This window comes from Calypte anna, chromosome 17 (genome assembly GCF_003957555.1).
Source record: "Calypte anna isolate BGI_N300 chromosome 17, bCalAnn1_v1.p, whole genome shotgun sequence".
Classification (NCBI taxonomy): domain Eukaryota; kingdom Metazoa; phylum Chordata; class Aves; order Apodiformes; family Trochilidae; genus Calypte; species Calypte anna.
This window is the reverse complement of record NC_044262.1, coordinates 2,332,672-2,355,874: the sequence shown is the minus strand read 5'-3', so window position 1 is coordinate 2,355,874 and position 23,203 is coordinate 2,332,672. Positions and strand designations below refer to the sequence as shown.

The 23,203-nt window shown below is 41.4% G+C and overlaps 1 protein-coding gene across 1 annotated transcript in view; it reads right to left on the bottom strand.

The window, feature by feature from the left end:
- The window catches only part of PAPPA (pappalysin 1), a 174,176-nt gene that overhangs the window by 127,421 nt on the left and 23,552 nt on the right, over window positions 1-23,203 (bottom strand). The window contains 1 exon segment of the mRNA XM_008499328.2: window positions 19,838-20,906. Within this exon segment, the coding sequence (XP_008497550.2) occupies window positions 19,838-20,906 (1,069 nt within the window).

Here is a 23,203-nt window from a genome sequence, read left to right as displayed (position 1 = left end):
AAACCACTTCATATTTAGGCTAACCCCACCTTATTTCTTTTTCCACTGGATATATTTTTTAAAGTCCCTGATCATTTCTGATGTTCCCACCTGCACTCTCCACACCCTTCTCAAAGGCAGGTCACCAAAAGAGCACACAGTGCTCAAGATCCTGCCTATAACCTCCAACATGACATAAAGCACATAGCAGAGATTTCAGGCCTACAGACATTTCTGATAATTTTTTTTTTCTTTTTGCCTAAAATGCTGCAGTTCTCTCAAAAACCTGACCAAAAAAACAACCAAACAAAAAAGCAACCTGCTACAAACCCTCTTGAGCAGTGGACTTGTAATAAAATTTTTGTCTGACCTGATGTTAAAGATTTGCCTTTGCTGGCAAATTTAATTTAATTTTGCTCCTTGTTTCAGACAGATTGCCATAAATCATGTGAAGCAGGAAGCGTGCCTCATCTACATTTAGTTTAGTGTTAATTTAAGACACTGGTGTAAGTGTAGTAAAAGTCATGATAATTTATTGATACAGGTATAAATCTTTCAGTGATTGGGACAAAGCCTGAAATAGAGTGAAGCCAGAATATTACAAGTAAAAGGCTTCAGGTCCCAACTTAGATCCAGATCACTGCCTGGGTTCACACTGAAATCCAAATATGTAACTGTAATTCTGACTGCATCCAAACCAGGCAGTCAGCAGGTCATGTCCACAAGCATAAATTGCAAACACTGTCAGCACATGTAGGCTTGGCAGCTGCTAAAGCATTCTGGTTTATCCACTGCAGCAAAATGTCCTCCACAGCCCCCCAAATCTGATCTCCCATTACAAGAAAGGAAAAATGCTTTGGCAAAAAAATAATAATGCTAAGGATCCAAGAAAAGACACTAAGGAGAATTGTTCAAAAGTAAACTAAGCTTCTTGGGTCAGTTTGGTAGCTGGGCTGAACTCAGCCACCCTCTGTGATACTGCTAATGCATTCAGGTTAACTGGGTAAAACTGGAAGAGTTTTTTTCATCAGTCCTACAGTTCAGACTGACCCTAAGCAACACATGTTACAAAATAAAAACCCACCCAGATACAAAAGTCTGGGTGCCATTGAATCTAGGGTACCTTCTTTTTCAAACAATTTATTACCCCAGTGATTTAGGCTTTACTCATCCTGTGGAAAACAAAATAGTAAAAAATTATAAGCATAGGAGTTTTCTTGTGAAAAACATCAGTGTCCTTAGGGTCTGGCATTTCTTTATTCTTCACAGAGGCTGAGAGCAGCTCTTGGTATAAGGTAGGAAATTCTGACAGCTGTCAGATGATGAGTTGCATTCCATTTGCTCTGAAATGCTGACTTTCCAATAGGACAGTCCTAAAAACAAGCACATCTACCGAAATACTTTTCCCTACAAATCTACGGGACTGTAAGTAAAAGACTCCACCCCAGGCATTAAGGATATTTTTTGCTACTAAGATCTAAAATTCAGTATAATCATCTATAAAAGCCTTAATAGCACTCCCCTGCTCTGCCCTATCTCATCATAGATCTCCAATAAGTGATACAGCCTTCTTTCATGCAATAAGTCACACATAATTTCTGGATGTTGTAACTCCTATATGTCTACTTAATAGGCTGAACCACAGCAACAGGTTGGAATAAACCTGATGGTTGGACTATTCCAAGCCCAGCTCTGGGTCCTCTTTGTGTTTGGTTCATATGAGTTTCACTTTGAGCCAACTTCTGCTCTCACTGGGCTGCACACAAGTATCAGCTGTGACTGTGATGTATTTGCTTCAGTGAAAATCTAGAGTTAGGCAGAACAAAATTTAATTCTCAAAGTGCAGCTTCAGGTTCAAATCCAAAATCTCAAAGGAAACCTCAGCTGAAACAACCAATTTTTGCCCAATTTCTGGCCAACTCAGCTTGCTTTTTTAAGGAGGGAGGCGGGTTTCCTCAGATCTCCACACGGATTCTCTCAAAGGTTTGTAAATCCTTGCCAAATCCTTCACAAGCCTGGGCTGAGATTCAGAAATACAGTAAAAACATATTTTTTTCCCCGGCACTTTTGCTGCTGGTTCTGGCCAGGATACGAAGGAATAGAGGCTCAGGGAAAAAGAATGGGGAAAAAGATTATGCAAAAATTTTCAGATGTCAAACATGTTCTGTCTGAGCCCTGGGCAAAACTTTGGGGTGGCTCTGAATGTATACAGCATTATTTGTTCCCTCTCTACCTTTAATCTCCCAGGCTTTGCTGCTGATTCTTATACCAGACACCCCACCTCTACATAACCTTTATGTAGGTTTATACAGAGTACAGTGTTACAGACCATAAATATGTGATCAATGAACCTTCTTCCTTTACAAGGTCGACATCCAACGTTGGAGCAACATTTGAGTTTACTACTGCAGCAAGAGCTGAAAAGCCCCATTTCCTCACACAGCCATAAAGAGTAATGAAGTTAACCAACTACACAGAATTAGGAAAAGATAGACTGGCTGGCCAACTTGCAGGAAGAAAAAAGAAAACAAAGGCAAAGCTTTGGCAAAGAGAATTGTGATCTTACTGTACAATTAACTTCTGAGACAGGGAGTGGGATTAAAGCACAGAACATTTCAAGACGATCTCTTTAAGAGAGCAGAGCATTCTGAAGCTTACACACACATTTCACAGACCTCTGAAATCAGCAACGCTGGCAGGTTTATTTGTTTTGATTGTCCCTTTCTTTTTACTACTTTGGAGGGTTGGATGGGTTTTTTGTTTGGTTGCTTTTTTTCTTTTCTTTCTCCTTTTCAAGACTAGAGCCAAATGACCCATGAGAAATGTACTGTAATTTGTCTCTTATCCATCCCTTCATCTCCATCTGATATTCACTCTGCCCTGTTTACCCTGATGTTTTTCCAGACTCTTCAGGCTGAACCATTGTAACAAGGAGAAAAGTCAAACAATAAAGACAGAAGTGGGGTAAGGACATTTTCAGGCACCTGTTCTGTTAAAATAGACTTTGTCAGTTTTTGAAAACCTCTTTGGGCTGCAGCAGACCTCATTCTTGGGTACTCAAGAATTTAAATCAGTATAGGAAGGTATGTATATGTACATATATGTGTCTGAGGCTATTTCAACCACCAGTTACACTGCTTGGCACTTCCACAGTGCTTCCCCTCTGGGCCTCAAAATGCTTCCTAAACATGAAGAGAGAAATTCCACTCTGGTCAAAGCCCTGACACGAGCCCTCTGCACTGCTCCAACCCCATCCAAGGGTTTTAGTGCTACTGAAGGGGAACAACAACCCTTGTGCTGTGCCATAAGAAATGTTGCCATGACTAAAGAAACCATGAAACAAGGCAAGGGAGTAATGTTCCTTGTCCTCTGAATGGGAAAAGTAGTGAAATGTTCAAAGTAACAAAATTATTTAGTGTGACAGTGAGGATTTTGAAACTAGATCTCTTGAGCCCATATGCTGTGATAATACAGATCATCTTTCTCTTAAATAAGCAGCAGCTTGCATTGCTGATCCTTTAAGTTTTCTGCTGGTGGCCACTAAATCATATTTTACAAGCCTTCACTCATATTTTACAATCTTTTACACATATGTTATAATCTCAAAAAAAGTTCTAAGGGTCTGGTGCTTAGCAAAGTCAAAAATCCCTGCAATAAGCTGGTCCTCCCTAAATCCCCTGGCTTCACAGTTGCTGAAGACACTGTAGGACATTTACTTCATAAATAGATTTTCTTGTGGAATCAGGGCTCTTCTTTCGATGAGCAAGCAGCCACTCTTCTAATAATATCTGGCATTTCCATACTAGCTCTTATCCCAAAGCTTCCAAGAACAGCCAACAGACACAAGCAGAGCACTCCACACAACAGTTCAAGCAAAGGACATTCTGGTTTCAGTCACCAGAGCAAACCTGATTTTTTTTATGAAAAGCACCAGATACCAAGAATGAAGCTGCCTAAGAGTCAGGTCTAGAGTTAGGTAGAACATCAGTTAATTAGACTGGGAGTAAGAGATCAAGACAGAACTTAAGGCTTTGCCACAGAATTTACTTTTATAATTAAAATAACTTATGAAAACTCTGTATTAAAGTCAACTAACAATTTCCTCTACTAATGTTCAGCTCCAGCCTTGTCTTTCTCTTGTCCATCCATACCAGTGACTGTGAAGTCAGGTTTGAGGTCACATTTGCAACTTGCCCAAGGAAGTGTCTAGCTGGCATGACCCATGGGAGTCACTGCTGGAGTGTCCCAGGCTTTGGCACTTCTGGAGCACTGGGAGATATTTTGCATCCTCCTCTCTTTATAGTCCCCAGAAAGCAGGGTGTCACTTCTGTATAGAGAACTGCTCTGCCCCTCAAGTAGGCAAGCACAGGTAGGCAGGATCAGGACCCTGCCTGGGTGGGCTCTGGTGGGTCACCTACCATGGGAATATTTGGGATTTTTAAGAAGCCAAAGACAGGGCAGGGTAAAGAGCACTGAGGCCTTGGGGTGCTCTCAGATTGCAGCTCCTGCAGAAGGGTGACACGTGGTACCCCCCCTACCAGGGTCTGTGGCTGGGACTTTAAGGGGTTGGTCCTTCAACATCTTTCCTAATTAATAAACGGGAAAAAATCTAGAATGGGAAAAGAAAATTATGAAATTCTTTGCTCTTTTCATCTCACTTTTTGACACTAATCCTCCCTACACACAAACCCCATGCCACTAAGTGAGATATACATTGCTATTGGAATGAAGAGAGACTTGGAATCAGGCCAACAGAAAAAAAAAAAAAAAAAGTAAAAACCATATATAACCATAAAGGATCTAGCATTTTTATTACGCTAATTCTGGAGTTGATGGGCCAAAGTAATCAGACCAAATATGCATCTTGCAAAACATCACTTTTGCTCTGGAGATTCTCCTTTTCTGTTTCTCCTTCTTTTCTGTTTCTGTTTTTATGACTTCCAAGTCTCATTTCTTTAACTGCTGGCAGGGTTGTACCTGAAGTTGATCCTGCTGCAGTTGGCAGGTCATTGTTTATGGCAAAGATAATCCCATTTTTCCTCTTTTCGGAGAAAGAAAAGAAAACCTGATTCAAATAAGACTGGTTGAAATTTCCCTCTTATTTCATCTGATGCAGGAAAGGGTAGGGGACACCGAAGTCAGATCACAAAGAACACAGTCTAATGATGAAGACTTCCATTTAGGGAAGCCAAGAAAAGATTTTGCCCCTGGCACTTAAAATCCTCACATTTTCAGAATTTGTAAGAATTTTTCCTCTGTGTTAAAGCAAAGCTTTGGTATGTTGGTTTATTTGGTATATTTAGTTCTTTTTATTTTCTGTTTTGGGTTTTTTGGTTTTTGGTTTTTAAGATGCAGATGATGGATCATACCAAAAAGCCTTTATCTTCAACAATGGATTCTTGAAGACATTTTATAAAGGGAAAAAAAGCAGAAAGTAGGATAATCAAAGAACTGCTAAATATTATGAGATCTTCAAAAGCTGGTTTCTCAGCAGTGAAGAGATTACAAGGAAACAGAAAATACCAGTCCTGAAACAGAAATTTCCTGTAAGAACATTGAGTTTTTAAGTTCCCAGAGTCCACAATAAATTGCCCAGTGATCTGTCAGAAACACCAACACACCTGCAATGAAAATAGTTCAGATCTGCAGAAAAAAATGTATTGTGGGCAGTGAATTTTCTAAATAACTTTTTTTTTTTTTAATTTCTATTCCTTTTCACTAGGAAGACAGAAAGAGAAGAGAGACAACTTAGTTGATGATGACTTTGTCAAGCAACTACTGTTGGGAGAGGAAACATGGCAGCAATGGCTGCAGCCAATACTGCTAAAAGAAATAAGTCCCTCAAAATCCTGCCCCTTCATTCTCCCTGTTGAGTCAGAGACAAGCAGCAGGAGGAAAGATGTACAGGTTGCCTTTCCCACACACTCAAGTATTTTCAGACTTCTGTTTTTTTAAACCTGTGCAGGACATCCAGCTTCTGCAGAGGCACAATGTAAGGCAAATATCAAGGAAGATGTGTCCTTCTGAGAGTGAATTTGTCTTGTACTGAAGGGTGTATCAAGCAGAAATGTCTTCTACCCCTTAAGGAAACAGTGGCTAGCAGACACATCAAATGCCCAGGTTATTAGTTGGGTGGAAGGATATTTGGGTTGCCTCACATATGGATCTGCTAATGTGTACCAGAAAACAGGCACTATCAGTCTAAAACATAAGGCTGATTGTAAGCATTCCCTGGAGGACACATTTCCCAAGACCCTACAAAATTGGACTGGCAGCCTATGAAACGCACAGTACTGATCCAGCATGTAACAGTAAACTCTAGGAAATCATACCCATATATTTGGCCTTCAGACATGAGCACAGAAATTGCCTGTTTTGGCACCACAAGCCTTGTGGATCCACTTGAATCAAACACAGACCTCTAGGAAGGAGCTATGAGAATGCAAAGATCTGTTCTCCATTGCTGAACACTTACACAAAAGGGGAGAGGACTCTACTTTTCCTTTATGACAGATTTCTTGACCAAGTTTTGCCCCACATTCAACCACTATGGCCTGGCCATGCAGCTTCATTTCCCCATAACATTTTCGCTCTATTTTCACAACATTTCCACTATTGGCATCCCTCAGCTACACATCAACTTTGCTCTGGTTTGCTGCAGTTAATTTATTGGTAACATGTTCTTAAGAGCTACTACAGGACTTAAGACCTTGATGACTACAAAACCAGCTTTGCAAAGGGTCCAGCAAAAGTTGCAGGTTGTCATTTTTGTCCACTGTTTGCCACACTTAGAGCCTGAATTATAGAAATTATAGAATTACAGAAACCTGCACAAAATGTATGTTAGCATGAAATATCTTGCAGCCTCTTGTCAAAGACAGGGGGGAGCTGTTATAAATTCCCTCACTTCTACAACTCCTCTCTTGCCAGCTCAAGGACACCTCAAGAACTTTACAAAACCTGACATCTTGCCTTAGTCAGCTGTGGGGGAAGATAAAGCACCCCAGAACCACCTCTTAGACTATCTCGTCCTGACGGTTTTCTAGATCAAAACTAGAAATGCTTCAAGGATTGTTGCCAGATGGATAAAGAAAGAACTTTGCATCTGATGAAGATGAGGATAGAAATAGGTTTGAGGCTGCATTTTTAAGAAAAAAATAAGATATTCTGAAGCAAAAACACATGAATCAATGTATCCCCAGAAGTTAAATTATTAGAGGAATTCTGAGTGTATGAAGAGGGAGCCAGGAACTCCTCATGCTTTTCAGATTTTTTTTTTTTTTTTTTTTGGGGGGGGAGAGGATAAAACAGCACAGATTTCTTCAGACAAACTAGGAAAAACAACTTGATGTGTCTGACAGAAGCATTTGACTCTGTGTTTGGAAGTTTATCATGACCGATCAATTCTGGAAGAATTAGTGAGTGAGTTCTGGGTTTTGGCACTGACACAGCTGTGGTAAAAAGGCTGGAGGCAAAAGGGAAGTAATTTTCATAATGCTGTGAACTGTTGCCATCAATCCTTACCCAAAACATTTCTTCTGCTCACTCTAGCACAGTGCTGTTCTGTAGGAGCTTTCCTCTCAGCTATTGTCCTTCATTTCAGGAAGGCTCTCGACCTCACTCATGTTCTGGATGTGGAGATCCAAGCCAAAGAGCAAAGTATTTCAGAGTTCAGTCTTTCTAAGGACTTCAAAGATCTTGGGATATGTAACTCAGTCCAGACAGAAAGCATCACATAAGTTTCAAACAACATTACATACAAAAACATAGAAAAGATTGAGTGATTGCTAAGGAACATGATATGATGGGGAAGCCTGATGTAAATCTTATGTCACATTTATATACTTCTTTTCAGCTTCTAACTTCAATGCCCTGTGTCCCAGTGGAAGAACCTACCTTGTCTCCAGCAATTATAAAGTCTTTAAGATTGAATTCTCCAAATCATGCCAAATGCTGCCTGTCTATACCTGCTGTGAGAAGATGGCACGACTGGAACTCTAAGGAACCAACAGGACAACAGCCTACAAATAGCCCATAGTTATCTACAAAACTTAGGGCAATAACATTGAGATTACACATATTGAGAGGAATCAGCAACACACAGAATTAGTCCTTAATAGAAAACAAGCCAAAAAAAACCCCTCTTAACTAGAAACTCCAAGCTCAAAAATATTCAGGTATTTTGAACAACATAAGTTTATGTAATTCTGAAGATTTCTCAGGCATGCCTATGTTTGTCTCTATTTGGGCTCACTAGGATTGAAGACAGGAAGAGAGCATCATCAAGCTTGTGAAAATCAGAACATCCCAGAAACTGCTGGTTTGTAATTGTTCTCAGCCAGTTCTGCAAATCTAAGCAGTTCAGACTGGAAACATTTCCACCCTCCCTGATGCTCACATGAAGCAAACTAAACTCTGGTCTCTTTGAGTTCTACCCATGTTCTCTTAATGAGTGTAACCTATTTCTTTATTTACTCAGATTTTTTTCACCAGTTAATCTCTCCCTGACTCATTTTTAATTACACTAAATGAATATATGAATCAAGGAAGCTCAATACAACTTAAGGCAAAGCTTTTCAAAGAGTAAAGGGGATTTTAATACACGCTACTGAATAGTCACTGGGTCTTGTCTTTGAAAGGTGCACAGAAAACATACAGATGATTACAGTGATGGGTCTGCTAACTGATATCATCTAGATTTTATGTGATTTAAACATGGTCTGAGCTCTGATTACAAAAGAAGATTGAATTGACACCCTCACTCCTTTCTGCTCAGTGCTCCCTAGCCTGTCTTCTTCTTCAATAAATGAATATAATTTACAAGTCTCATTACATTGTATGAAATGTGCAGAAATTAGAAATGAATCAATAAACAAGGAAGGAAACTTCTGATCAGCTCATTCCTATCACACACTGTGGAATTCTTGACATTTTACCTCTAATCCCATGTCTGATCAAACTGAAATGTCTCCAGGGCCAGAAATGCCTCTGCATCTCTTTGGTATTTCTTTCACAGTTCAATCACATCTCAAAAAAAAAACCAAAAAACCCAAAAACAGAAGGTGTTTTGTGTCTTATCTTTATCTTTTGTATAATTTGAGCTGCTTAATGCTGAAGAAATAATTTAGCAACAACCTTCATGTGATGGGGCAGAGCCTTAATGGAGGAGAAATGAAATGCTGGCATGGCCTGAGTACCAGATTAAATCCCCTTCATGGCACTTGGATTTTTACTGTGTCTTTCAGTACAACTTTGACATGGAATTTTCCTGGCATAAATCACACAGGTTTCCCTCTTCCCCTCCACACCACGCTGCGTAGCTCTCTGTTTTGGTAAATCTCATCTATTAATAGTTGCCTTCTGTGGCTATAAAAAAATAGCTCAGTAGTCAAAAGCCAACCCTTGCTAGGGAACAGCTGCAGATGTCTGAACACACACAGGCCCCAGCATCACACAGCAAAGCCCTTTCTTGGCTCCATGTCAGAGCAAACCAATTAAATAAGGCCATAGTCAAGCTAAGGGAAAAGGAGCCCCTTCCCTGCACCAGAGCAGGAGAGACCAACTCTAGCACTAGGCTGGAGAAACATCAGGGTATTTCCATTTCCTCACTGACATTTTCCTTTTTTAAACTTATCAAATCCCCTCCACTCCTTCTGCCAAACCCCAATAAATTCTTGCACTTAAAGAAAGAGAACAAAGGTGTCACCACAGTGAGTATCAAAGGTCACAGGGTAAACTTTAAGGTCTTTTTTTTTTTTTTTTTTCCAATTGATATAACTGATTAAAGCATTTCTCCTCTTCCTGTGCTTTCAGTAAGGTCCTGGGTAACTCAGGGGAAATTCAAACCAACCAGCTGTGATCTGTGTTACAAAGTTGGAAATACAACACAATGTTGATGGGGCCATACTGGAAAGGGTGAAAGGAGAGGAATCTGATCCCCTGGTAAAGCAAGAAAGTACTTTTATGTGTCAAAATGAGCAGTATTCAGCTTAGCAGAGGATGCATCCTCTCATCACTGAAGGGTACCAATCCCAATGGGGCTGGCTGATGATAAAGTACTTGGCTCCAAGGCAGCAGGAATCCTCCTCAGATTTCACTTTGCATTTTCCTTGGCATTAGCTAAGGTTCTTGAAAACCCTCAAGAGTTGCTGAGTTTCAACGACGTCCCATGCAAAGTCTGTGCAGTGCCACAGCCATTGCAAGGGTGAGCAGGGAAACAGTACCAGAGCCTCAAGTTCTCTGGAGACCAGGCTGAGGTCCTCCACACTTAGAGCAAACCTGGGCTGAAGCTGCAGGTGCATTACACCACCAATGTCAAATAACTTCAGGTCTTTTCCTATTTCCCTCAGGACATTTCACAAAGATAAATTCTTTTTGCAAAGCTGATGGGAATAACTTGAAAAAAACCAATAGAATCTTGTGTTGGGGAAACCAACTACATCTTCCCACTGAAGTCTTCAATTTATTGACACAACAAGGATATAACATGAGAAGCAAGTTTCTTCCATATTATCTACTCACAGTATAGTTCAAAAGATGCCTTTTGAGGTGGCAGAAATAATTTTTTTTTCCTCCCAAGTCTTGTAACTCAACCCTGCTGAAGCTGTCCTCTAAGTGCTGACACATCTTTTCAACATCTAGGGCTAAAATTATTTTAAAAAACATTGCAGGTAACTGCCACTGCTGTCATTCCAAACCTCTGCTGTTTCCACTATTTTACTGTCCCTGATGTAGCCAAACAAGTGTCAAGAGGGCTGCTTCTGCAATTATTGAATTAATGGAAACTACACATTTCACAACAAACTGCTCACACATATCAGTGGCCATGACCAGACCTTTAACTAGAGTAGACATGAGATGTTCTCTGTTTCCAAGGTTTGTTACATACAATTCAAACATCTGGGTAACTTCTAGAAGAGCTGGTGTACAGGATGTAGATTTTATCCATCTTCTTCACTGGGGTGGATTGGCCACAGGAGTCTTTAAAACAACGGGAGAAAAAAATTTCCTGAACGTAGTTCTCCCAAAGAATTTTAGAAAGATCAAATTAAACCCAAAACTCTAATCTTTGTTTCAATGGGGTCCGTTTTTAGCAGGGGTTCCTCTAGCAGTGTCCCTACTTTAAAAGAAAAAGGAAATTAAAAATGAAAAACAGCACTGGGGAAAAGTTAAGCATGTACTTCAAACTCACACATGCCAGGAAATTTAGAGTTAAAGGTGAAACTCCACCCTAAAGAGCTCCATCCTGCAGATCTTTCAGTGAACAAACTTAATGTGTTATGAAATACAAAGACCCAGTAGGGTGCACTACGTATGGAGTTTCAGCCTTCACTCCAAATTTCCTGACTTTTCGGAGGTTTATTAGAGTTTCATACATCAGACTTTTAAGTACTCCAAGAAGTCTCCTCAGAGCAGCTCACCCAGATCCCTTTTGGAAGCCAGCAACAAGCACTCCACTGATGCAGCCACCCAAGCATTGCTAATGAACCCAAAAGCATTTTCTTGCAAAATTATGTTAATTTAGAGGGCTGAAATTATGTGCAGCACTAGGTAGCTTCAGTTGAATTAACTGCAAATCTCCTCAGAACAAAACTGAAGGACAGGAGTTTCATTGACCCCAGCAGAGCAAGTGCCCCTAACCTTCCTCCACTCTATGTGGATCCTGTAACTTTGCTTCAGCCAAGGCTGCAAGCAAGCAAGCACATAATTGCTTTTGACAGCAGTGGTTTGTATTCCTGGTTTAAACACTCTCCCAGGCTGTGAGATGGGGATGTAACCATCCTACTTCTCAATGAATCTGGCCCTAATGGATGAAAAATGACTACGACTATCAGCATCAGGCTTTTTCACGACACAGCTTTTATGAACACATCTTACTGAGATTGAAGTGGTTCCAGCTCATCTCCACAATCTTAAAAGATCTGTTGTGAGGCTCTGCATGATTGCATTTCCTGATATCTCTAAGGAAATTATTACCAGCAACTCTCTGTGCTCCCACTCTGATCACCCACACTCTTCATCTGTCTCAAATATGCACAGAGAAAGTCTGAGGACTCTGTAAGATGATTCTGATGGGTGTCTTGACATACAGCTAATGGAGAAGACACCTAATTTGAAATTGGCCTCAAAAGTCACTCTGCACAAACACCTTAGTGCTGAACAGGTGGAAAAATAGTGGGACAGCTCCACACAATCCTGATACTGGGTTCTTTGAGGAACAATTCAGTTAAGAGAAGACAAACCAAGACATTCACTTCTTGGGTTTGCCCCGTCCCCCAAACTGGGCAGAGGAGAGCACCAGTATGAAGGGATGACCTGTCATGGGGAAAGAAGGAAGACAGAACAGGGAGAAGGCAGACAGGGACTTAAAACATTAGGAACTGCTGCCAAAGAAGTTCATACAAGGGCCAGTAGACACAGATTTTGCTTCATGCTTTTGCCTACATATCGGGCTCTGCATCCTTTCTCCATTTATCTTTTTCAAGACCTTTCTCTTTTCTCTCACCTTTCCATTTAGTTAATCCCCTCCTCACTCTGTTCCAACCATCAAATTTAAACATACCTCCATCTCCAAATCCTCTGACATGCACTCCTTTCTTATACCTCTGAAATTCTCCATCAGGCCAACAAAAGGAAAAAAGCAAAGCAAACAAAAAAACCTACAAGCAATTATGTATTATTTTATTGGAAGAAATCTTAAGTTTTTGGGTTTTTTTTTACCAGATGCTCTGACTAATTTTGGGGAAAGACAATGAGTTTTTAAGCTTGTAAACTCTTCTTTGCATTATTCTAATTTATTTTTTCCCCCTTAACACCATTAACTTAAGAAAATACATCCCTCTCCTGCTGAAACCTGCTGTACTTGGTAAGCTTCAGCTCTCCCAACTACATCCCAGACACCACTGCTCTGTAAACCACTGGCACAGTGGTTTCTGTTTCTTCTGTTCAGAACTTGCATCCCTTTTCCCAGTCTTTTCATCACATCCACTGAGACTGCAGGCAAGTCCTCTGTGGCATAAAGGTATTTTCCTACCCCAAAATACAGCCTACTTGTAGAAACTGCTTTTTTTTTTCAGTTATGACACTTCTGAGTTAGCTTTCTCCCCTGACATTAAGTTCAAAGATGTTGGGTAAAGGCAGAGTTGCTGGGCCAATTCATGGCTCTGTTCACACTGACATTTTCAGCTAAGACTATAGAAAGAAAATTCACCCCCATTCTCCTGAACCCTGCAAACCCACTATGTGGAGGCAGTTTGAAGTGTGGCTGCAAAGACCAAACTCCCTCAGGACACAGCACAAGTCAGCACCATCCCTGCTGAAAGATTTCAGTACATTTCCACAAGCAGCAATAGCAAAGGGATCACTAGGAAGGTTAAAAACCACCCAACTGGAGCACTGTTTGCCCAAGACCAGCAATCCATGTGAGAGGCCAAGTTAAATGCACTATGTCTGTGGATGCTGGGAATGGAGCAGGGTAGAGGTGGCTGCTCTGTGCTTCCCCATGGGCCAGCTATTGCTTCTGAGAATTAGAATTCATTTCCTATCAGAAAAGAAGCCTAAAATACAGAAGGGGAGTTGCAGACATAAGTGTTGTACCTGGTTAAGCTTGACACAGAAATAACCTGTGCTTTGCATCTTTCTCTACATGAAAGGTGCAACCTCTGGAATTTACAGGAGGTCTCAGCTGCTACTAATTAAAAATGCAAAGACCACCTCATCCCCCTGCTGAAGAGAGGGAGGACACAAAGGGAGGAAAACATAGTGAGTAATGCATGGCCCCACAGCACTTGAAAGAAGGATGTTGGACATCATCAAACTGTGGGTCCATGTGTGAGACAGTATAACTTGAATAGATCAGAGAACAAAATGAAATAAAATGGAAAGAGAATAAAATAGCTTTAGACACTGCTGCTTTTCTGGACATGAAGAGATGAGCTCCACCTTGTTTGCTCCAAGAGAGGCTGGAGAGTGTCTGTGAGCCTGGGCCTGGAGGACACAGTGCTGCAGAGCAGCAAGGGGAAAATTCAGCCCTTGTCAAATCTTCAGACTTTGCACTTGCAAATCTTCCATGTGGGGTTCCGGAGCCAAATGGGTCCGCATTAGCACTGGAGAGGATAATAATACTTTAATCTATTGTCTCCCATAAGGATTCTTAATGATCTCTGAAAGTTTACTCCATAGTTTTTATAGGCTGTCTTCATTCCAAGCATCCTGCAATTTGACCAGACAGTAATCTATTTACATAATGGATAACATCCATGAAAGAAACCATGAGTCCTATGAGTCTTGGGGAAAAAATGTTTCTTGAAAAAAAAAATTGTTGGAAAAGATGACTGTGGGTCAAGCTAAATAGAGCAAACTCCTACTGTCCCTAGCATGTGCAACTGTATATGTAGAAATAGTTTCTTTAGTACTGAAGGTCTGTCTGTCTATATCAGAATTCAAAACTAGACTTATAAATGTCAGATACTAGCATGGGAACAGATGCAACTCCTCCCAGCTGATTAACATCCCTGACATCTGGAATAGAGGACAAAAAGAACAGAGGATTTCCTGTTGGGACTTGGCTTTTGGGTGACAACAACCAAGATACAGCAAGTCTGCCCTAGAGAGTGTTACCTCTCCACCTTCTAAATATCCCTGGGGCTGGTAATTAAAGAACTGGACATTTAACACTGAATCCCTAGACAAAAACTCAGGTATTTGCTGTATGTCTGCCTGATACCTGTGTGAATGAGGGAATCCTTGATGTCAAGAGCTGCACAATGGTCTCTTCCAGGCAGGGGATTAAGTTCTCAAGCTTCCTGAATTGAAGGGCTTTGACGCATTTCTTCTGTTCTTTTTAGTGTTTAGGATTAGGTGGAAATTAATCCTTTATTGGGAATCAAGGAGTATTTCTTACAACTCCTAGAAAAGGGCATTAAGTACGCTTGCCTCCTCCAGAGTAATTTGACCATATTTTGCAAGAAGCCTCATTGAAAGATTTCTAGTGGAAGGAAAAAATAAAAAGAGTTCAGGCTGATCTGATCAGATACCCTGTGGAGAACCCTGAATGGACACACAGCTCAGGTATCTGCACCAGGTTGACATAAGCTGTGGATCAGTCAGCCACATCCTTCTTTTAACACCACCATTGCCATCCACATGGCACAGCACAGTGTTCTCTTCCTACAGGCTCTGCCATACCCCTTGCTGTTCAAAACCACTCTAGGAATTTCCACAGATTGCTCTGCCGTGCACTCAGAGCCCCATTTATCTGTGCCTGGAATGTGCCCATGCCCTTAATACTGAGCCAGTTGATGGGATGCAACGTTAAGCTTTGCTGAACTGGACAATATATGTGCTGGAAAAGGCCAAGAAATAGGTGAGCTCAGCAGGGGACTAAGCTGGAGCTGGAGCTCTTTGGCTCGGTGTCACCTTGAGTCTGCAGGCAGATGCTGCTCACAGACATGTACAGCTCATCCCTGTCCCTTGCCTGGGCAGAGCAGAAGGTTTGCAGGAGCCTTCAGGGCTCACATGTGGATGTTGAGAAAGTCTGTCCCCAGGGTCAGTTATTCTGTGGGGATTTCCAGCAAGTATTCAGCTGACTGTTTGAATCCAGGGAGTTTGAAGAGACTCCAGTAGCTTTTACTGTTTCAGGAATTTCATCAGCATTTTCCTAAGAAGGCATCAAGGGGAATGCTTTCTTATCTGTCCGTGTAATCCTGTGGTGAATCCTGATGTGCAAGCTCAATATTACAAAAAAGGAACAGCACAGTTAGCCACGGTATGGTGCAAGAATTTGCCACATCAAATGGTACTTACAGAGCATGATTTCCTATGATCCCTTGCTGTTTGTTTCAAGTTTGTTGAAAAGGAGCCATGGTAGGTGTCATTAGCTCAAAATCTTCCCTATTTTGTAACCAGTAACATCCCAAACAACACAAGGAATTTGTCTTTCTGGCAAGTGTTTATCCTTCTTCCTTCCCTTTGTATTGGGCCAGACTGTACAATCTTAGCATATTCTAATTTCCCAGAATTGCAGAAATAAATAAAAGCTGAACAATATTTGCAAATCTTGTCCTGGGACTAAATATATTTTGTCTCAGTCTCATGAAATGAAACAAAAAAACCAAACCAAAAAACACACACACAAAAAGAAAAAAAACAAAAAAACCACACACAAAAAAAAGTGAGGCGGATATTCTTGGATAAAGCTTGCTGTGTGGCTAATGATAACCAGTCCTTGTGTTTCTCCCTGTAGGCTATTAAAAAAGAGAAGAGATGATGTAGTTGGTACCACAATGTTTACAGCTTTTCTGCTGAGCAGCTCTGAAAGTCCCCATCCATCAGTGTGGTCCCTCTGAACTGTCCCTCCAGCAAGCTTCTTCATGGATAAACCACTGTACTCGTATCTCTGTGCACCAACATTCCCACAACCTGACTAACAGCACAAAATTATCAGCACAAATTATCAGGTCTTTAGAGGAAAATATATCTAGAGAAGTGTCAGAAAGAGAGGCTGGAAACAAAACAAAAATTAAAAAGATCAGATAACTTTGCTGCTGCGATTAGCTCTAAAGTAGCTGAAGGACACAATGAAAACACCTGAGCAATTTTTCCAAGGTGCAAACATCATCACAAGAAAATTATAATGCAGATCAGAGGTGTCTTCAAATTGTTCCAATGACAGCACAATTGTGGTTGCACTTAGTCAAGAATCACAGAATCACAGAATCATTACACTTGAAAAGACCTCAAAGATCAAGTCCAACCATCAACCTAACATCACCATGTCCACTAAACCATGTCCTGAAGTGCCATGTCTACACACTTTCTGGACACCTCCAGAGATGGTGACTGCACCCCTTACCTGGACAGCCTGTTCCAACACTTGACCACTCTTCAGGAAACAAATTTTTCCTAAAAAAGCATCCATAGAGTTTTTTGTAATAAGACTCACAGCAGCTTTGTCCCAGGATGGAGGCTTGATGGACTGGGACTGACAGTCAGAGGAAGTAAAGTGACCAGAAAGAGATGTATCTTCTTTTGGGGATGAAGAGGGTTCTTATTTATAACAGCATTAATTCAGCATTAGCACTTCATGCTTGGTTCCAAAGGACAAAAGTATTTCAGGATTAAAAGCTGACATGCTGAACAGCTGGCTACAACTGCTGACACTACACATGTAGGGAAAACAGAACCCAGTAGCATGTGAGGGTCCCTCCAGTACCAAGGAAAGCTGTGAGGAATCTTTATGGCCCAAAGCTCACAAAACCTTTTATTGGTACCATCTCATCTTTCCCTCCCTCTCCCCCCCTTTTTATTTCATGCCTCAGAAGGCTGAGGGCTCTTTTCTGCCACTGCTAGACTGAACTTGGGCAGAGGAAATACCTGGAATTAGATGTGAGCTCTCAGTGGTTGTGGGGATGTCTTCATTGATGTGGTGCAAGGCCTTGCACTAGAGAGGAATGAGGACTCTTTGCCAATGAAAGTTATGACAAGAGGGACTGGTGATGTAAAATGGGCCCAGATGGTGCCAACTGAGTCACAGATTTTGACTGAGTCACTAGTTGGCATGGAAATCTGTCTCAGGGGATGATGCTGAGGGCAATACCAAAGCCAAACATAGGTGCTGAATCTTTGTCCTTTTAGTCAATGAAGGCTTTGCTGCCAAAGTCACTGCCTTAAACCTGCATTTGCTAGCAGTGCTCGGCCTTACAAGCCTCACAGACCAAGTCCCCAGGCTTAACTGCTTTATGTTGCCATTCTGAGTGCAAAAATTCATCAGAGGGGAGGCTATAAGCTCAGCCTAAGCACATCAGCCATCAACGTAAAGGAGTATTCCACATAGAAGGAATACTTTCTATTGCCCTTCTTGGACTTGCTGCCAATGACCAATACTGCATCAAAATTTCTGTGTAAAGACAAATAAGTGAAAAAAAAATATTGTGGGGGATCCATGGACTTTCTTAGGCTCTACACTATAGAAGAGTATCTTCAGGCCTCCCTCACTGGCTTAGGTGTGTCAGTCATGAGGAGATGCTTCTCAGACCAAAATGGACATGTAGAAGGTCTGGGAGCTCAGTGCCATGAAATCCATACCCTCCAACAAGTTCAGCAACGTGGATGTCTCCAAAGAATCATACAACTGCATATGCAAAGCAATTGTGCTGCATTAAGGTAGCTTTAGATTTTGAAGCTAAATTCCTTTCCTGGGCTTCTATGAGTGCAATCTGTACTGCAAAAGACTTCATTTGAAATAGAAATATCTCTCTATATCAAAATAAGATTAAGGTACTGTCTTAAATCTGTCAACTCAAATCTACAAGGCTTTCCTTGATTCATTTTGTATGGGTATTATGCTGGTCACAGAACAAGTGATAAAAGGGTACTATCAGATTAAAAATATTGCATTTTTCTAAAAATTGTCATAGCTGTTATAACTAGCACTTCAAGTTCTCAGAACTACTGTGTTAAAATATTCCAATTTGCATTATGCCTTTGAGGTTACTTGCTTAGTTGTGCTCCTCTCCAGTTGAACAGTATTGAAAGATTGGTATTTTTCCTTTCAATATTTTCAATCATTAGTATTTAAAGTATTTCCCCATTTGAGCTTTGTTCACTGGTAATTGACTGAAGTCAAGCTGAGCTATAAGGATTTTTTTTTAAAACCAAACTCACTGGAGTTTAAAAAACAAACTGGAAAGGAAGCATTTCTTTGCAGCTTAATTATGTGTATTTAAAGCTCCAGTAGAGCTGCTAATGTTGTTTTAAAAATCCTCTTTACTAAGGAAGTTACAAATATAGCCTGGATTGCTATAATGGAAGAGACCCCAGAACAGCTCGTACTTTTTTTCTTAACCTGAACTTTAGTGTTGACAACCCAGGGTGTTCTGACCATCTAGAGGTTTCTGACTCCATGAATTGCTTTGAAAAACCTGTAACATGGGATAGAGACAACAGAATTTCAGCTTTAACCTTCACCTCCTGTGTGTTTATATTTCTAATCCATTCACACAAGGAACACTTTTTTATTTAAACATACTAATTCTTATCTGAAGAGGACAAAAAGCAACTGGGAGTAATTGCAGTTATGTAGTACTCAACTGATGTGAGTTATTCAGGGATGCCACCATTCAAGCTAAAACACAAAGAAGCCTTGAGATGAGGATCTCAGACTTCTATAAACTCACATCCACCCACAGAATGTTGCCCTGCCTTTTGCAATGAAGTGGCATTACCCCCGTTTTCACATATATATAAAGGGAAACAGAAGAGTTCAATTACCCACCCAAACATGCAACAGCCCTGCCAGAAACTTGGTATCCACCTCCCTCCTCATAACCCACAGACTCAGTACCCCCTCTCCAGCAGTGCTTACAGAGAGCTGCACTCATAGCAGGAAGAATATAGAATAACCTACCTACCTTCAAAGAAATCTTGCAGAATTAAAGTTTAAGACTACTCAAGTTCTGTTCCATGCCTGAGGGGCTCTTCCCTCTCCAAATACACACAAGCTTTCTCTGACATCCAATCCCTACTCTTTAGAGCCTGTGGTTAAATAAACTGTGCAGTGCTACACTATACTGCTCATAACCAACAACTAACGGGTCTCCCAAAGTTGGCTGCTTTGGTCATTAGCACGGACTTTCTGCAGCCATTATGGGAAATATCAGTTCAGTGTTATGATGCTGTTGGAGATGTGACTGAGACTGCATTAATGAGAGCTAAATATTGCAAATAGAATAAATTAATGAACAACACCAAAACCCATAATGCAAATAACACAAGAGTTCAATAGCAGGAGGCTGATCAACACCTAGACACATTCACTGATGTGATCATAAAAAGTTTGTTTTTGGAAGAAATCGCCTACCTGTAAGGAGAGTATGGGTCAAAGCACGTCTTGGTGACTTCTGTTATCTCTGGGTTACAGCATTCCCCACCATCAAAGTTGTACCTCTCATAATTACAATCCATGTCACACACACCATTCTGCTTCTTCTTGTTGAAGAGCGTGTGGCGTACGTGCCGGCAGTCCCCACCATCGTACCCCGTCAAGGTGTGGTTGCACTCCGGGTCACAGTTCTCATCCCCAATCTTGCTGATATCACAGTTGGCCAGGATGAGTCGGTGGCGAAGGGAAGAGTTCTTCACATCCAGCACCTCCAGCTCCCAGGTGATGTTGTAGCGGCTGAAAGCCTCATTTAAATGCTGATGCTGGAACTCAATCTGCTGCTGGCTGACGGTGGGGTTCTGGTGCTTGTCATCGTAGAGATTTACCACACGGTAGCGAACGATTTTGTTGCGGCGGAAGCTGGGGAGGTTGTTGTAGCTGGCAATGACGTCCGTGTTGTCACAGACTGTCTGTCCGCAGAGAGGAGGGTCTAGGCTGGTATCCAGCAAATAGCCATGCTGATAGCTGAACTTGCTCTGAGGACTGCTGCCATCCTTCATGGGAGACCAGGTGTTTTTCACATTCAGTAAACTGTCTTGAAGAACTAGCTGAGGTAGAGGCGTGTCTTGTCTGTGAATTGCCTGGCCCATGTCCAATAAGATCTCCTTCTGAGACCGGGCTGTCCTCCAGAGGCTTAAGTGCTCTACGTAACCCCGATAGTTCTGGTTCAGGGCATTTCCTCCAACCATAAGGACCTTGCACTTCAAAGTCAGAAGACTGAAGATGCTGCCCACTTGCTCTCCGCTTGTGGCCACCTGGGCACCGTTCACATAGAGTTTCATCAGGTGCCCATCATAGGTGGCAGCCAGGTGCACCCACTGGTTGGGGAGGTAGCTGCGATGTGCTGCAATGGTGGTTACTTTGCGAGCACGATCCGTCTTCAGCGAGAAGAAATAGCGGGGGTCTCTATTCCCCTGGTCACTGATGGTGTTAATCCCCAGGACCCATCCTCGGTCACGGGAGGTGTAAGAACATTTGTCATACAGTCCTATGTGCCCCCGAAAAAGAAATATGAATAAATAAGGATGACAGAATAAAGAAATTAGTTTTTAACTTGTATAAATCTCTCGCGCTCTGTGTATATCCATACACTCACCAAGTGATAAAAAAACAGCATGCAGGAAAAACATTAAAACACCTAATGCATGATTGTGGAAGGTCATGTGAAACCTTGCTGTTGAAGGTCAAGATTTGACAGTGGTGTTTATAAATGGGATTCCCTTTTGCTGACCAAAGACCAAAACTTCTTTGCGAATTCCCACCAGCAAAATGTACTGTGCATTCGGTTCTTCCCTTCACCCAAACCATACATCAGTGGTTGAAAATAAGAACTGTCTTGAGAAGTTGCCCTTGTTGATCTCACTTGCACATCACACCCCTGAACCCTTTATTTAATAAGGTCTAGAGGTGAAATAAGTATAAAATCTTAGTACTGAACAGTCTGAGAGACACTGAGCACCTGCAATCATCTTGACAGGTTCAAGCACCCAAACCCGAAGGAGAGTGAATGGAATGAGTTCAGGCTACCTTCAAATTCATACCCAATAAAAACCAGTAAGGAATTAGCACATATCGGTATGCTGGTTGTGCTGAGCAAGATATATGCAACACCAGGGAAGGGCAATAATCATGCAGAGGTGGACACACACATTCAGAAAAATCCCTGTTCCCTCGTACACACTCTTACTAACAATCTGGTGCACCTCGGGGCATATACATTAATTTCTCTCAGAGATAAAATGTGAATCCACACCTAAATCTCTCTCTCACTCAGTCATCAGACAGCTCCAAGGGATGGTAAGACCCTACTCCTGCTCAGTTTGAGGCATGAGGTTCAGCAAGATAAAGACACATTTCCATCTTTCAGTTCTCAAAGGCCAAGGGCTGCAGGGCCACACCTCAACTGTAAAAGCAATCACTGGAGCCTTCAGCACCAAACAGCCCTTCTGCTATCAGCACACACAAAACAATCCTTCCCCCAAGCCTTCACTTCCAAAAGCCTAAATGAAAATCATAAACCTGACAGTTTGGTCCTCATGAAAAGACTAAATATCCCCTTACCTCAGCCCTGCACCCTAACCCTCCCGACATTACAACCAAATAACATTTTCTGCTTCTGACTAAGTTGCTCAACAGCCATCTGTTAACAATCACTCATTAACAGTGCAGTCTTGTCTAGTATCAACAGAGCAAAGGTTACAGGAGCATTCACTGTATTTTTCCTCCCCTCTCCCAGCATACACCTTCCCCTTCCCCCTTTCCTCACACCCTTCCCCTCTCCTCCCTCTTTACAAAAAAAAAAATTAAAAAAAAATCTTCTGATGGGAAAGTTAAAAAAAAATAAAATTGAACAGGCCTTTTTTTCCTGCACACTGATATTTTGCTAGGGACTCTGAGCTCCCCCTTTTCCTGTTTCCTTTGGAAGAGAGATCCCAGGGTTCAGAAGGTAATGTGTTTATTCATCTGTAGGGCGCACTCAGTTCAAAACCTTTTCGAGACCAGTTTCTAGTTTATACTGCTACTTCTGATCATGAGAAAGTAGAGTAGGAGAACCAGGAAAGGAAAAAACAAATATGCTAAAAAAAATTTTAAAAATTTTTTTTAAAAAAGTAAAAAAAAACTATTTGCTGGGATAGTTATTTACCCAAGAACTTCAGATTTGAAAGCCAATAACCTCCTGAGGTCTTTTTCTTAAGCATTTTAAAATTTTTCTTTATGGAATAAATACTTTTACAAATCATTCATTTTCATATGTATGAGAGCCCATAAACATCTGCATTTTATGAATCTCAAATGAAAGTATTGTCCAGCTATAGTGGGTGGATAGTACTGCAATGAACAAGAAGACAACTCCCTCTTCCAAATAAGTAATAAAAAAATAAGTTATAAAAGTCTCAACTTATTGTAATAAGACCATTAAGGGCTCGTCAGACATTTTGTAAGAGTTTTTGCCTGTCCAGAAATGCCAACATGGTGAGAACAGGAACATGATGCAGAAATTGGCTAGCCCCAGCAATTTGCTCTGAGAAGCTGCAGGTTTTCAACATGGCCAAGAGAACCCCAGGGCCTCCCTCAACTCTTTTGACTGTAAGCAGAGAAGGTCAACCCATTCCAGACACACTCCCTACCATCTCCTGCCACCACTGCTGCCCAGCAACCAAATTCTCCAGGCTTGTGGACCATAGGGCAGCTGCACACTCAACAGCTGTTACACCTTTTTCTTAGAGCATCCAAGACCCCTTCTGTTGGATGGATGGATGGCTGCAAGTTCTGGAACAAGTTCCT